Source organism: Ylistrum balloti, unplaced genomic scaffold (assembly GCF_031769215.1).
Source record: "Ylistrum balloti isolate Yb309-2 unplaced genomic scaffold, AGI_CSIRO_Ybal_v1 Utg371148, whole genome shotgun sequence".
NCBI lineage: Eukaryota > Metazoa > Mollusca > Bivalvia > Pectinida > Pectinidae > Ylistrum > Ylistrum balloti.
This window is the reverse complement of record NW_026782629.1, coordinates 512,760-526,382: the sequence shown is the minus strand read 5'-3', so window position 1 is coordinate 526,382 and position 13,623 is coordinate 512,760. Positions and strand designations below refer to the sequence as shown.

The 13,623-nt window shown below is 36.4% G+C and overlaps 1 protein-coding gene across 1 annotated transcript; it reads left to right on the top strand.

Annotated features, from left to right (window-relative positions):
* Positions 1 to 283: 283 nt before the first annotated feature.
* LOC132561122 (uncharacterized) lies at positions 284 to 3,505 on the top strand (the record flags this gene model as incomplete). The annotated part of the gene is made up of 4 exons (XM_060225852.1): positions 284 to 373; positions 1,330 to 1,476; positions 2,807 to 2,862; positions 3,410 to 3,505. Coding segments are annotated over 4 exons (389 nt in total), but the record flags the coding sequence as incomplete, so codon positions are not given.
* Between the last annotated feature and the right edge of the window lie 10,118 nt (positions 3,506 to 13,623).

Sequence of the window (13,623 nt, the reverse complement as noted above, 5' to 3'; positions counted from 1 at the left end):
TTTAACAATATTTGCTGAAGTCTAGCGACAGTTTTAGGGCATGATAATAGAAAAATAACACAAGTTTCCTTAAGTTTGGTCGTTTCTCTATAGGCCTACGAATCCTGATCACAAGAGTATATGGACTGACGAGGCTGGTACCGGTGACTCCTGATATATATCTGATATTAAACATAAAACTATATATATATATAATTTGATGCAAAGATATTTGATATATATAACATATTTTGTAACGTTCAGTAATATTAGTACATATTTTGTCAAATGCCTCTCGTTTCAGGACCCCCGACATCAAAGTTAGTTTTTAAGTGGACACCTGAAACTATCATCCTTGGAAATCCTGTCAGTGTTAGCTTACAAATGGTAGCACGTGAGTATATATTAAAATTTCTAACATTTAATAGGTAGCACAAAGTCGATAGTCTTTAAACACACACTCACTCATAGGTAATCATCTAGAACCCTGAACACACACACACACATCTCCCTAAACACACACTCACTCACGGTAATCATAAACACACACTCACTCACAGGGAATCATCTAGAACCATAAACACAAACTCACTCACAGGGAATCATCTAGAACCCTGAACACACACTCACTCACGGGTAATCATCTAGAACCCTGAACACACACTCACTCACAGGTAATCATCTAGAACCCTGAACACACACTCACTCACAGGGAATCATCTAGAACCCTAAACACACACTCACTCACGGGTAATCATCTAGAACCCTAAACACACACTCACTCACGGGTAATCATCTAGAACCATAAACACAAACTCACTCACAGGGAATCATCTAGAACCCTGAACACACACTCACTCACAGGGTAACCCTAAACACACACTCACTCCCGGGTAATCATCCAGAACCCTAAACACACACTCACTCACGGGTAATCATCTAGAACCCTAAACACACACTCACTCACGGGTAATCATCTAGAACCCTGAACACACACTCACTCACGGGTAATCATCTAGAACCCTAAACACAAACTCACTCACGGGTTATCATCTACATAGTGTAGAAGCCTAAACGCATACTTACACTTGGGTTAGCATCTGGAAGCCTCGTTTCTAAGAAAGTCAGTCACTTTCTGCCTTCCTGTAAGTCTTCAAATCAACCCGGAGATACCGTTTTCTCAGGGAACATCTCAAAAGCATTTTGAACACTGCCTCTGCGTTCGATATATGTAATACACTAAATTTATCAAGTTTTGATTTGCACTGTCAGTATTAGATTTAATGATAATTTTAACATCCCGAGTATGTTGCCGATAGTATTTACCATGTAACTATCTGTGTTTTTCAGCTGTCGATATTGATCACGGCAAAGGGAAGGCAACTGTATACATTTCAGGACAATCTGTGCCAATGTTTGGATTTTCCTTTGATGGCGGATGTGAAGACCTCAAAAAGCGAGGCGTTGTCGGGTTGAGTTGTCCTATCAAAGCGAACGGTAACACCATTATAAAGTTTTGGGTTGGAAATATGAGGAGTAGTTCAGTTTATTGACTCCGAAATGAGGACTCTGTCCTGATAGTAAAAAGCCAAGAGAACTAAAATATCGCCCGTTTTGTAACATGAACTGATTCGGCAAATGAAAATTTTATTTCCGTGGAACTTTAAATATAGATATAAAACAATTGCAAAACAAACTATCAGGTTATATTAATCAATCTTGTTGACTCAGATAGAAGCGCGCGATAGATATTACTGTACCTGAGGAAAACCCACATTGTCGAGCAGGTTACTCCATAGCTCTTCATGTCCGTTCCGGGAATCGAACCTCGAACGTCAAGGTGAAAGGCGAGTGCATTACCACTGCGCCACCCAACCATCCACTGAACTTTTTTTCCCAGTGGACCAGAGGTTCAGGGTTAGATCCCGTAGAGAGATATTTTGTCTTCAGAAAAAAATATCGTTTCTTTGTGACAATAAAACACATCAATTTGCCCAGAAAATGTATAGCTATAGCCTAAACAGAAAAGCTTTGTCAAAGGGAGCAGCTGAAATTCGCATTAAGAAGAAAGCGAATATATTTAAGACCCTACCATGATTGAAGGGAGTCATGTGGTGCTATCATGTCAATTATGTTACGTTTCTCTATCGACTTTTTTCTGAATAAAATTTGGTCAAATTAAAATCATTACAAACTCTAACAATGAAAGGATGAAGGTCACCGTTGTTATTTATAGAAAAAATCAGTAATTAGTTTAGAAACATCACTTTCGAAATTTCTCAAGTGATTTTGAACAAACTTTACACAAAATGTCAAACTACGCTCTTAAAGTGGGAAATGTATTTCATATTTTGTTTTACTATACAGCTTCGCTGTTATGATATCAGATATTAATACGAGATATCAGTTCTCCGTTCATGATGGTGGAAAGTCTCTCTCTCTCTCTCGAGTCTATACTAAATGGACAGATCTGTCATAAACCATGAAACTGGAAATTTTAAACTGTGCACAGTGATGACAATACAAGGACGGAATTGGTGTGTTCTGGTCCTTTGGTGTCTAATGGCGCGGGAGTTTGGACCAGATGAAACACACACTTACTGAGAGAACTAATGGTTCAAATTGATATCATCGTTATTTGCCGTGTTAAATCAAAACGACCTTATATCACCAAATCATACGTAATGATGTAATATATTAACTACCCGTGTTGGAGATATATCTGTAGTCAAATAACGCCAGCATACAGCCTTAAGTTAAAAACATGGAAACAAAACCTCTCTTGAAAGCAGCCTATGTTACCTCTTACTTTATCTTCTTATTACAGATAAAATCAATGCGAGCTACATTGTACCAGGTAAATCAACACGTGCACTCATTGACGTAAGTACAAATATATATAATGTATTTCCAACGTTCACGACTGAGTGGATTTGATAGGGAATAGTATACCATATTCAGTAACAGTACATTTATGTAATAAGACATAGATGTAGGTTACGTTCCGTAAGAAATCATATCCCAAAAAACTATATCTCCCAAATACACATATTTATGTCTAACTCACCGAACCGCATACTCCCTATAGCCATTTCTCCCCTTTGTCAACCATCCCTATGACGTCATTGGTGGTGACTTGTAATTTACAGGGCATGGAACTACAGTTAAAAACCATTTACAGTGCCCGATCCATTTGTCAAATTTCATTTGGAGTGGAAGAAGATTCTGTCTATATTTTTTTTCAAATATTAATTAAAAGATCATTTCTCAAACTGCTTACAAAATATCAACGCTTTGCATTAAAGATTTTCAAACCCTTGCAGTGTCACATAAAATTTATAATTGTGACGCAATTACGTGGTTACGTCATAATTGAAAATTCGGAGCTTCCCTGATATTCATCTGAATGTTTGTTTCAAATCTTACACAGGGCCATTTCATGCTTGAAATAAAAATAAAAAATGACAAAGGAGAAGAATTCGTCTGTATCAGGATGGATGCCTACGTCAAAAGCGGCGTGGTGTAAACTCGACAGAGCAAGATGTCTGTTCAATAGACGGAAGAGCTGTCCAGATATATCCAGACAACCTAGTTTCTTAAATATTTTCATAACTTCTCGCTTTTTTGCTAAGTGAAACTTTTTTCCGTGTTTGTTTTACAGCTAGTTTAACTCATCTCGTAGAATATAGATTGTGTGAGTGTTTGAAGCGTCAGTGACGCTTCACAATACACATTGAGATATGGACTAGTCAACCACTGAAAACAAATATATGTTTGAAGTTGTCCAGATATGTAGTTGTGAATGTAATATATCTAACATTCAACTTCGGTATATAAAGCTCTGTCTAACCACTACCCTTTTTTACACTGTTCTTTGTTATGACAACTGTTCAAATTTGTCGGCATATATTGAACTTGGACAATTTCTAATGTGTGTGTTTGATGGGTAGGCATGTACATCTATATGGAAAGCCAGCAAGAGGCAAGATGTCCTTTTATGTATCATATGTAGGCTGTAAATTGATTTCCTTACAGGTTTTGTCCTGTCTTTTCTTTTCTGTATTATATGTATCTCCGTGTCTATTGTTTCTGTTACATTGTGTGTATTTGTTCATGAAAGGATTTGTTGACTTGTTTTTACAATTCCCAGCTTATATTTACAAAGCAATAAAACGGTATGCTTGAATTTTTAGGATTTAAATTTTTATTAATTAGTAAATCAAATTTATGTTTAAAAACATAATGTTTGGTTACTCCTCGACGTCGTCACTGTATTATTTCTCATGAAGTTACAATGGAATGACATTCAAACTTAGACATAAATAGCCATTGTCTTTTCATGAGACGAATGTGAATTGTAGGGAGAACTTTTGGCCTTGAACATCCTGTAAAAACACTGAGGAGAAGATCGTAAAAATGTCGTCCATTAGACATGTTTATTTATATATAACCTCAATGTGTCCTGGAAGCAGTCTGCTATTTGAGCCCAACAGCTTAAACAATGTAAGGGAAATAACTCGCATGTTTTGCCACCTATTCTTCATTCTTATTTTTTACACTTTATTTTTTTTTATTATCATTATTTTTACAATTATAATTCCACCTTATGACTGGGGGCCTGGGTTTCGACATCACCATGATAAAAGCATTCTGATATATTCCGAGAAAGATAATTATGCCCAAACTCTTTTTGAAATGCATTATATATATAGATCTAATTTATATAATCAGGGTCCTTTTACAAGATATAACCTGCTTACCTCCCTTAGAACGAGAATCGACAACTAAACACTGGCCTGTTTTCATTTGATGACTTACGATAACCGATATACAATTTATAGAATTTAATAGGATAATCTATGACAGCAGGTATATAAGACATCTATATTCGTATTTCATCTTAACATGTTTTATGTTCAGATCTCACTTCCGGTGCAGTTCCATTTTGCGTGTTGATACTTGCCAATTCTATATTTTGCCGGTGGTTGTCCTAAGCAATTTCAAATTATCTAATGTTTTTTGCCCAAACAACCTTATAACTAAGATTCCCCCCTCCAAATATTAACGGTTCTCATCCCAAAGTAATATTTTCGTATATCAAGTTTACCCCCTCCCCCTCCCTCCTTAGATTCTTTGAGTGCCATTTAGTTCTCGATGATTCATTTAGCTCGAAAATGTATCTCGTTACCTTACAATCATAGAAATTGTTCATTGTTTTATACACACTAATTATGTCGCCTCTTCACCTTTAATAAACAGTTGTTGGTATTTAAATGTTCCGTAGATTATCTAAATAGGATATTATAAGACCAGCTATCAGTTTGGTTGCTCTCCATTGTACATGTTCAGTTATTTCGATGTCTTTCATTTTATAAGGAATTTCCTATACTTGCCTTATTCTCTAAATATGGACAGATTAACTCTTTAAACAACTTTATATGTGATTTCATACTAACATACAAAAAGTCTTCTGATAAGTCCAAAAATACGCGTCAACCTTAGTGTTGCTTTTCAGTATTTTACTGTTGAAAATACACCACCTTTCATTTCAAGCCTTGATTTCATCATTACCTACCCTGCGTAGGGCATAGACACTGATACATTTGATACATATCGCACCTGACATCACAGTGACGTTTTGGGTCCAAATGCACTTAGCCTTGAGTCACGTGACAGGAATTGGGAGCAACATTAACATCAACAACGACTTTCGAAATGCGCAACCTTTAAATGGCATCAATAAAATACCAAGTTTTTACTGGTAGAAAGAGCATTTTCCAAACCATTCAAAAAGTACTGTCCATAACGGTTTTCATGCTTTGATTTTAAAGCACTCTTTAACCTTGGGTTGGATCGGATGCATGAAAATGCGATATTTTAATGATTAATCGTTAAAATTATTCAAATGGACTCTAGAATTCAAATTACTGGATTGATTCTGTCCACTAATGCCAAAAATAGCCCCTTTCCACGTAGGCTAACACAATTGCACTTTTGATAAATCGGCAGCGATGTTAATGTAACTCAATATGAATGGAACTCTTTTGTGTTCGTCGTACAAGCGTCTATGACAACGGCGGTAGTAACAAGTCGGAAGATGTATTCACTCATAGAAATCTGGCGAAATTCATTTTTAAAAGGCATGGCCTGCTGTATGGGTACTAGAAATATACTATCAGTTCATCTACACAACATTACAACTGATGCTAAGATGCATAAAATTACTCTTATGATACTCACTATCATCAACAAAACTTAACATCAACAGACGCGAATACTGAAAGTATTGGTGATTATGCAAATTCAACACAAATATTTATGCGAAAGTATTATACAGTGTTAACTATGTATTTCGTACCTTTATGCCGATAATAAGATTTCAGATATGATGATGTGACTTTCAACCCACACATCAAATTGGTAAGAACTTTTTTTATCTTTTATTTGTCCAGCTTGTTTGGTAGACTATCTACATTCGTGTACAAACCTGATCAAAGCTTGAATCCAATTGACACGCGTTGGTCTGTTTGGCTAATCTGCCAATTTCCCTGTTCATGAAGGACCCCGACCCCGAATTCCGCGAGTCCTTGTCTGTACGGACATTCTTGTAGTTTTTATGCTGTTAAATATGTTCTTTTCTTCTGTTACTTTAATGATACTAAAATTTGTCAACCTGTTTCGAGGTGCCTTCTGTTTGACTCTTTGAATTTTCCTGGACTGGTTACTTCCCTGAAGGATTTTTCACTAGTAGTGACTACACGATCTAAATATCTTAAATATAATTTCTTTATCGACACTCTTCTGAGTTCTTCCATCTTCACGTTTCTGCTCTTCATTTCCATTAACTGTTGTATCATTGTCTCTATTCTGACGACATCCTGAGTTTCTGTCTTGGAATTCCAGTCATTATCTTGTCTTGTGTTATTCCCAGGTTGTGTAGCTGATGAGTTGATTATTTTCCACACTTGATTCTCCGCATATTTCTTATTCAAATTTTCCTCCAGACTTTGTATCCAGGCCTCGTACACCCGTGTTATTTCTCTGCTTTCATACTCGATTTCAACTTCTACAAGAAGATTCATTTCTACGGTTACTCGACACAGGATGTGGAACCACATTAATTCGGAGTTTGCTAACCAATCATATGCATTGTCATCGTTGTCAAGACATTTGTTGCAGAAATGCGAGTGCCATCTCTTAACATTCCAGCACTTTTGGCGCTTGGATCTACAAATACAAGTCCATGTTGATTCCTTCCAGACCGTTCAGAGGATGTTATCCAAAGACTGACATTGTCCCTCCTTTTCGTGGTTACTGTTTAAGATGCGTCAGTGACGGAAATCTTTTGTGTTCTGTTGCTTGGCGTGATCTCTACACTACCAGACCTTTCCATCGAAATTCTGTATTTTGAACTTTTTTACGATGAATTAATGCTGATCGGTTGTCCGCGGTGAGTTACATAAGTTTTGTATTGTTCAGATGTCATTAATAGTGTGTGTAAACAGGGAAAACACACATCCCTGTCGAGTGTCCCGACCCGGAATCGAACCCGAGTCTCCGGCGTAATAAAGAAGCATGCTCTGTCAGCTGTGTGACAGAGACCTTATTTAACACTCTATACAAGTCTATTACACTAGCTCCTCTGTCTGTTTTGAGGTTTCTTAAATCTCAACCGGAGACTCCAAATATCACAACTCTTGGAATTTCGATGGGTGCCAATGTAACAGAACTTGGAAAATACACTTCATTCCTATCGAGAGTCCCGACCAGGAATCGAACTCAAGTCTTCGGTTTGATAATCGAACGAAATAAGCGTGTAACGGCAGTTGAGTGACAGAGACAGATACAGTCATATACATCATATGTCATGGAGAGATGTAACATCAGAAAGAATATTTAGGACTTGGAAGAGGGAAATTTCCTTAACAACGAACACCCATCTCATGTCTATAAAACTATTTCTCTATACGGGGACGTATAACACATTATACTTTTATGTACCTAACGTTATACAACGAAAGATCGGGCACAAGCTTTCATTTGATTTCTGTGAAAGGGATGATGTGTAAAAATAGGAAGATCACTATCAACCTAGAAAGTACACTTTATAGACAGACAGAATCACTTGTAATTAGAATGTGTTCAATTATTAGCATGTACATATCAAATTATCTCAGGCAAACAAGTAGATAGACATATAGATGTGCATACATGAAAAAATGCAATGCTCTAGTTCCGGTGCACGCCACCTGGTGTCTGTTTTTTGAGTGAGAAGAGAGTCTAGATATAAATAATTAAGATAATTTTGTTTAGATGTGTAGACAGCCGTACTATCGGCTGTATCGGAGTATACAGTACTAATTAAGAACTGTACCTTACGATATGATAAACAAAGGTACGTTTAGAAATAGTCTACAAGAAAGAAATATTCAGAAAAAAGACAGTCACGAGACCACACAGAGCGCGTTTAGTAATATACCGGTGATTTCAGAATTTGAATTTCACCGACTCAATCAATAATACAGAGGAACATGGTAAGTAGAATACATCTGTACTGTTTTAAATTCTAGTCCCATCTTCACTTCATTTAATTAATGAACAATTTGCGTTCCGGAAACTTGAACCAAACTTCAATGGCGGATACAAAAAAGTGTTAAAGGCAGGAATATCTCCCTTGGAAATGAATATTTCTGTCGAATGCCAGGACCAGGAATCGAACTTGGGTCTACGGGGCGATTATCGACCGGCTCTGTCGACTAAGCGAAAGAAGCATGCTCTGTCAGCTGAGTGGCAGAGACCTTTTTAACACTATAAACAAACCACGCCAACCACTGCTATTACACTGACCACCCCTCGCCATTTTTTTCTTAAGATTTCCTTAATCTCAACCCGAGACTCCAAATACCACAACTCTTGGGATTTCATTGGAACAGAACTGTTAAAATACGCATACACATCCCTGTCGAGGGCCACGAGTTGAGTGACAGAGACTGTATTTAACACTATATACATCCACACCAACCGGCTCCAATAACAGATTCATTCATTACTTAGTTGTAAAATAACATGGATATTGTTATTTGTTCCCCAGTGACATGATGGGTCGACAGAAGATTATAGGAAAACTATCGTTACTTCGTTCCGCGGCGCAACATTATGAAAATTACCGTTATTTCGTATCGTTATTTCGTTTTTCGGCGAAACATTATATAAATTACCGTCATTTCGTTCCGCGGCGCAAAATTATAAAGATTATTTCGTTCCGTATAATGTCCCACGTTTATATACAGTCAAACCTCGGTATAATGTCCCATGTTTATATACAGTCAAACCTCCGTATAATGTCCCACGTTTATATGCAGTCAAACCTCGGTATAATGTCCCACGTTTATATACAGTCAAACCTCCGTATAATGTCCCACGTTTATATACAGTCAAACCTCAGTATAATGTCCCACGTTTGTATACAGTCAAACCTCCGTATAATGTCCCACGTTTATATACAGTCAAACTCAGTATAATGTCCCACGTTTATATACAGTCAAATCTCCGTAAAATGTCCCACGTTTATATACAGTCAAACCTCGGTATAATGTCCCATGTTTATATACAGTCAAACCTCGGTATAATGTCCCATGTTTATATACAGTCAAACCTCGGTATAATGTTCCATTTTTAGATACAGTCAAATCTCGGTTTAATGTCCCATGTTTATATACAGTCAAACTTCGATATAATGTTTAATGTTTACAGTGTTTTACAGTAAACACCCAATATGATTGTTCATTTTATTATCTCAAGCTTGTAATGATAAATTTACTTTAACCTACCTAGTTTAGATACGATATAACACTTATATTGTATATTATACAGAAAATGCGCGTGCTTTTCTCTTTTCTCCAACAATTTGTACCTCACTTTCTTAAATTTAATGAATTAATCTGATTTCTTGGATTTGTGTATATTTTAATCAGATACAGGTCAATTTACAATTCATATCTACACCCGTAAAGACTCATTAACCTATTTACTACTTAAATACGTTTCAGATATAGGACCGATGTTAGTGTTTAATGAAAAAAAACCACATACACACTTTCACATAATGAACTAGCACTTGCTTCACCTGTCCGACTGTTCTGCTCACCTGTAATTAGACCCTAGACTCACCTGTTAATTAGTACAGACAGACATACCTTTGTAGTCAATACAATACGTTAATGATGAAGTGTTGTACCTGGCTGTAATATGTAATATAACGCGATTAATCTCGGGGGGTATTTTGTCACAACGGGATATTAGTTCTGATAAAGGGTCACAGAGTTCTGCTTTTACAAAAAGGTATTGTATACCTCCTGATGATGTTAAAATATATGTTTAATATCTATTATATATCTATATAGTTATCTTACATTGTCCGTCGTCTTTTCAACTGAAACTACCATCAATATCCACAACTACATAATAATTTAATATACATGTATTGAATTGATAATGATGAAACTGAATAACATTACAGAAAATGCTAGACAATTTATAGGATAAAATATAGTTTCATCTCACTGAAATATCACACATGGTAGGATGACGGTTCGGTCAAATAGTATTTCTTCCATGCTGGTTTACGGAGACTCTGTCGTATAGGTTAGAAAAGGAGTATGTGAGATGTAACAGAGAAGTGCAGCGCTGCTGGGTGGATTGAATCGGAAACATAGGGTGAAATAGTTTTGTGGGGAAAAATAATAGAAATTGGCAAATCTCGATTGTTTTAGCATGACTGATGCTGAAGATTAAGTTTATCTAATATCATTTTTTAGAAATGAACCTTACATAAAAAACTTTCTCGGCGGATCTGGTTTAGATTGGTTTTGGTTTAATTTGATACATGTCTATTAACTCGTCATAAGTATCATCATTCCAGCATAACCAATGTATACTTAGTAGGGCTGTGACAAATAAGGGTTCCAGTACATCAGAAATAAATATTATCAAAATAGATTGAAGTCACAAGAACTTGTATTTATTTACAAAAAGTTTGTCGTATCCTAGATGCACCAAGTATCGTCTACTTCTGCAACATTGAATTAGTAAATGGCACACAGTTTTAAAAGCAATTAAAATCAAATTTACTATTTAATAAATCATAATTTAACTTTTATTAAATTAAGGATAAAAACCAAAGCTAAATATTTAATGTATACTTAGGTAAATATATGGTTGTGATAAATAATGAATGCTAACCATACTGTTTAATTTGACGAACGATTTGATTAAGTCCATCCGGATACGTGCCAAACCGATTGTTATAACCACCCTAGGAGGGAGGATGACGAATACACGCCACGTCTGTCCGTACAACGTCGTCCCGACCCCCACAGGGGTATCCCCTCTCCCCGGGAGACATACTGTGTATATCACATTACCCCTTAGTCAGTCGACGACGTTACTGAATTAAATATCATTTTTAAGCGTTGAAAAATCAATACAGTGTTTGATTTTCTATTGCTGTCAAAATTTGCCGGCGAGCAAGTAATATACTGCTTGATTATATATTGACAGGTAAATATATAAAATTATGACACTGCTTTTTGAACCTATTGATGAGTGTGCAAAATATCAATTGACTTCCTCTTTCATGTAGAAATTGATCATCGGAGAGTTTATGATTATGAAATTTAGCTTTCGTTTTGACTTCGTTTTTTTAGACAAATAAAATACAAAAATGAATTAGCAACAAATGGTGTTTTACTTCAACAATGTACAAGATAAAAAAAATACATATTTTTGTAGCATTATTTTACTTTTGCAAAATTACAACCATGATTCCAAACACTTATGCTGTGAAGAATTGCCTGTTTTCTCCAATCTCCACGTTGTTTGTGAATAGCCAACTATTTGAGGTTACAACACGATGAAGAAATGATTTATCCTAAAAAAAATTAAAAATATGTTCCTTGGTCTATCTCGACGGTTAATTCATATGTACATATATGGAAGTGTTGGTAATGAATTTCCTTAACTGGGTTTATTGTACATCGACAACTAAAGAATGCTTAAATACTGAAAAATTCCTTCAGGATGCAACAACATAATTATATTTCAGCACGACTTTTAAGATGTTCTGGAAAAGTTTTCATATCTACCTCGTCTTGTGACTGCGGAGGTTGGTGGAATATGAGAGGAATGAGGAGGAGGATAGGGGATGAACAAGGTGATGGAGGATTAACAGGGTGGTGTTGATGATGAGGATATTGGGGATAAACAGGGGTAATGGATAAGGAGGAGAGTGGAATGAGGAGGGTAACAAGTATGAACAAGGTTATGGAGATGAGAATGCTGGGGAGAGTGATGGGAATGATGAGGGTGACGGTAGATTAGGAGGAGGTTTGGATGAGGAGGATGGGAAAACGAGGAGAGCGTTGAGGGATGAGGAGAGTAATAAGGAAGCTGATGGTAATGAGGAGGTTGCCGAGGATGTCGGACAATTGTTGAGGAGGGTGATGGGCGTTAAGGAGGAGCTTGGGGATGAGCAGGGCGGTAGTGGGTGAGGTGGTGGATGGGATGAGGAGAGTAATGGGTATGACTAGGGTGACAGTAGATGATGATGATGATGATGATGATGATGATTGGAAAAGGAGGAGAGTGTTGATGGATGAGGAGAGTGAAGGATGGGAATGAAAAGGCTGCTGGGGATGTGGGATAGTTGTTGATGAGGAGGGTGGGAGGGTTTTGGGCGTTAAGGAGGATGTTGGGGATGTGGAGGGCGATGGTGAAGAACTAGGATTGGGGGTTAAGGAGGATGTTGGGGGAATGAGGAGAGTGATGGGAATAGGGATGGTGATAGGGATGGGGACGAGGACGGGGATGGTGGATTAGGTGGGTGCTGGAAGGAGAAAGTAGAGTACATATAAAAAAACAGACTTGAAATTTAAATATTTTGAAAATAATATTTTTAAACTAATGTCACACCTTTTTCTATTCTTACTTTTCTTCTAAGCTACTTTTCAATGTTTCTGAAGTCTCAATTCTATAACTTCATTTTAGAGCCAACAAGGACCTACGGGCACATGGAAATCACTGTACGCGTGTCATCCCATGTGTGTATGTACTTTAGAAAACTTAAACCGTAGTCAGAAATTCGAGATAGAATTCTTTGCAGTGGTCAATTTTAACACGTTTATTACATACCACAACAGTGCAATGTTTTATTTGAAATTTCTTATTATTTAATTGCACTAAATAACCAACGTTTAAAAATTCAAATAAAACTTTATTTGAAAGATTCAAGAATAACTGTTCTGTTTATTTCTGTACATTTTACAACTTAAATAAGAAATCATACATTACATAGATGTCAAAACGTCAGTACTTAACGAAAGAACAATACACTCGAATATACCTGCTGTGGGTCTAAAAACACAATAGATTTTAAATTAAATCGTATTGGATTCGTGCCTGACGTTTACCGGTCTAAAAATAGACCACGTGACACCAGAAACTACTCAACTAATATTATGTAATTTCAATTCAATTGTTTTGTGATCGCGTTCCAGATTTTATAATATTTATTCATTGACATGAACATATTCTGAACCCGAAATGATTGACGTGTCATAAAGATTGATTTCAAATGAATAATGATTA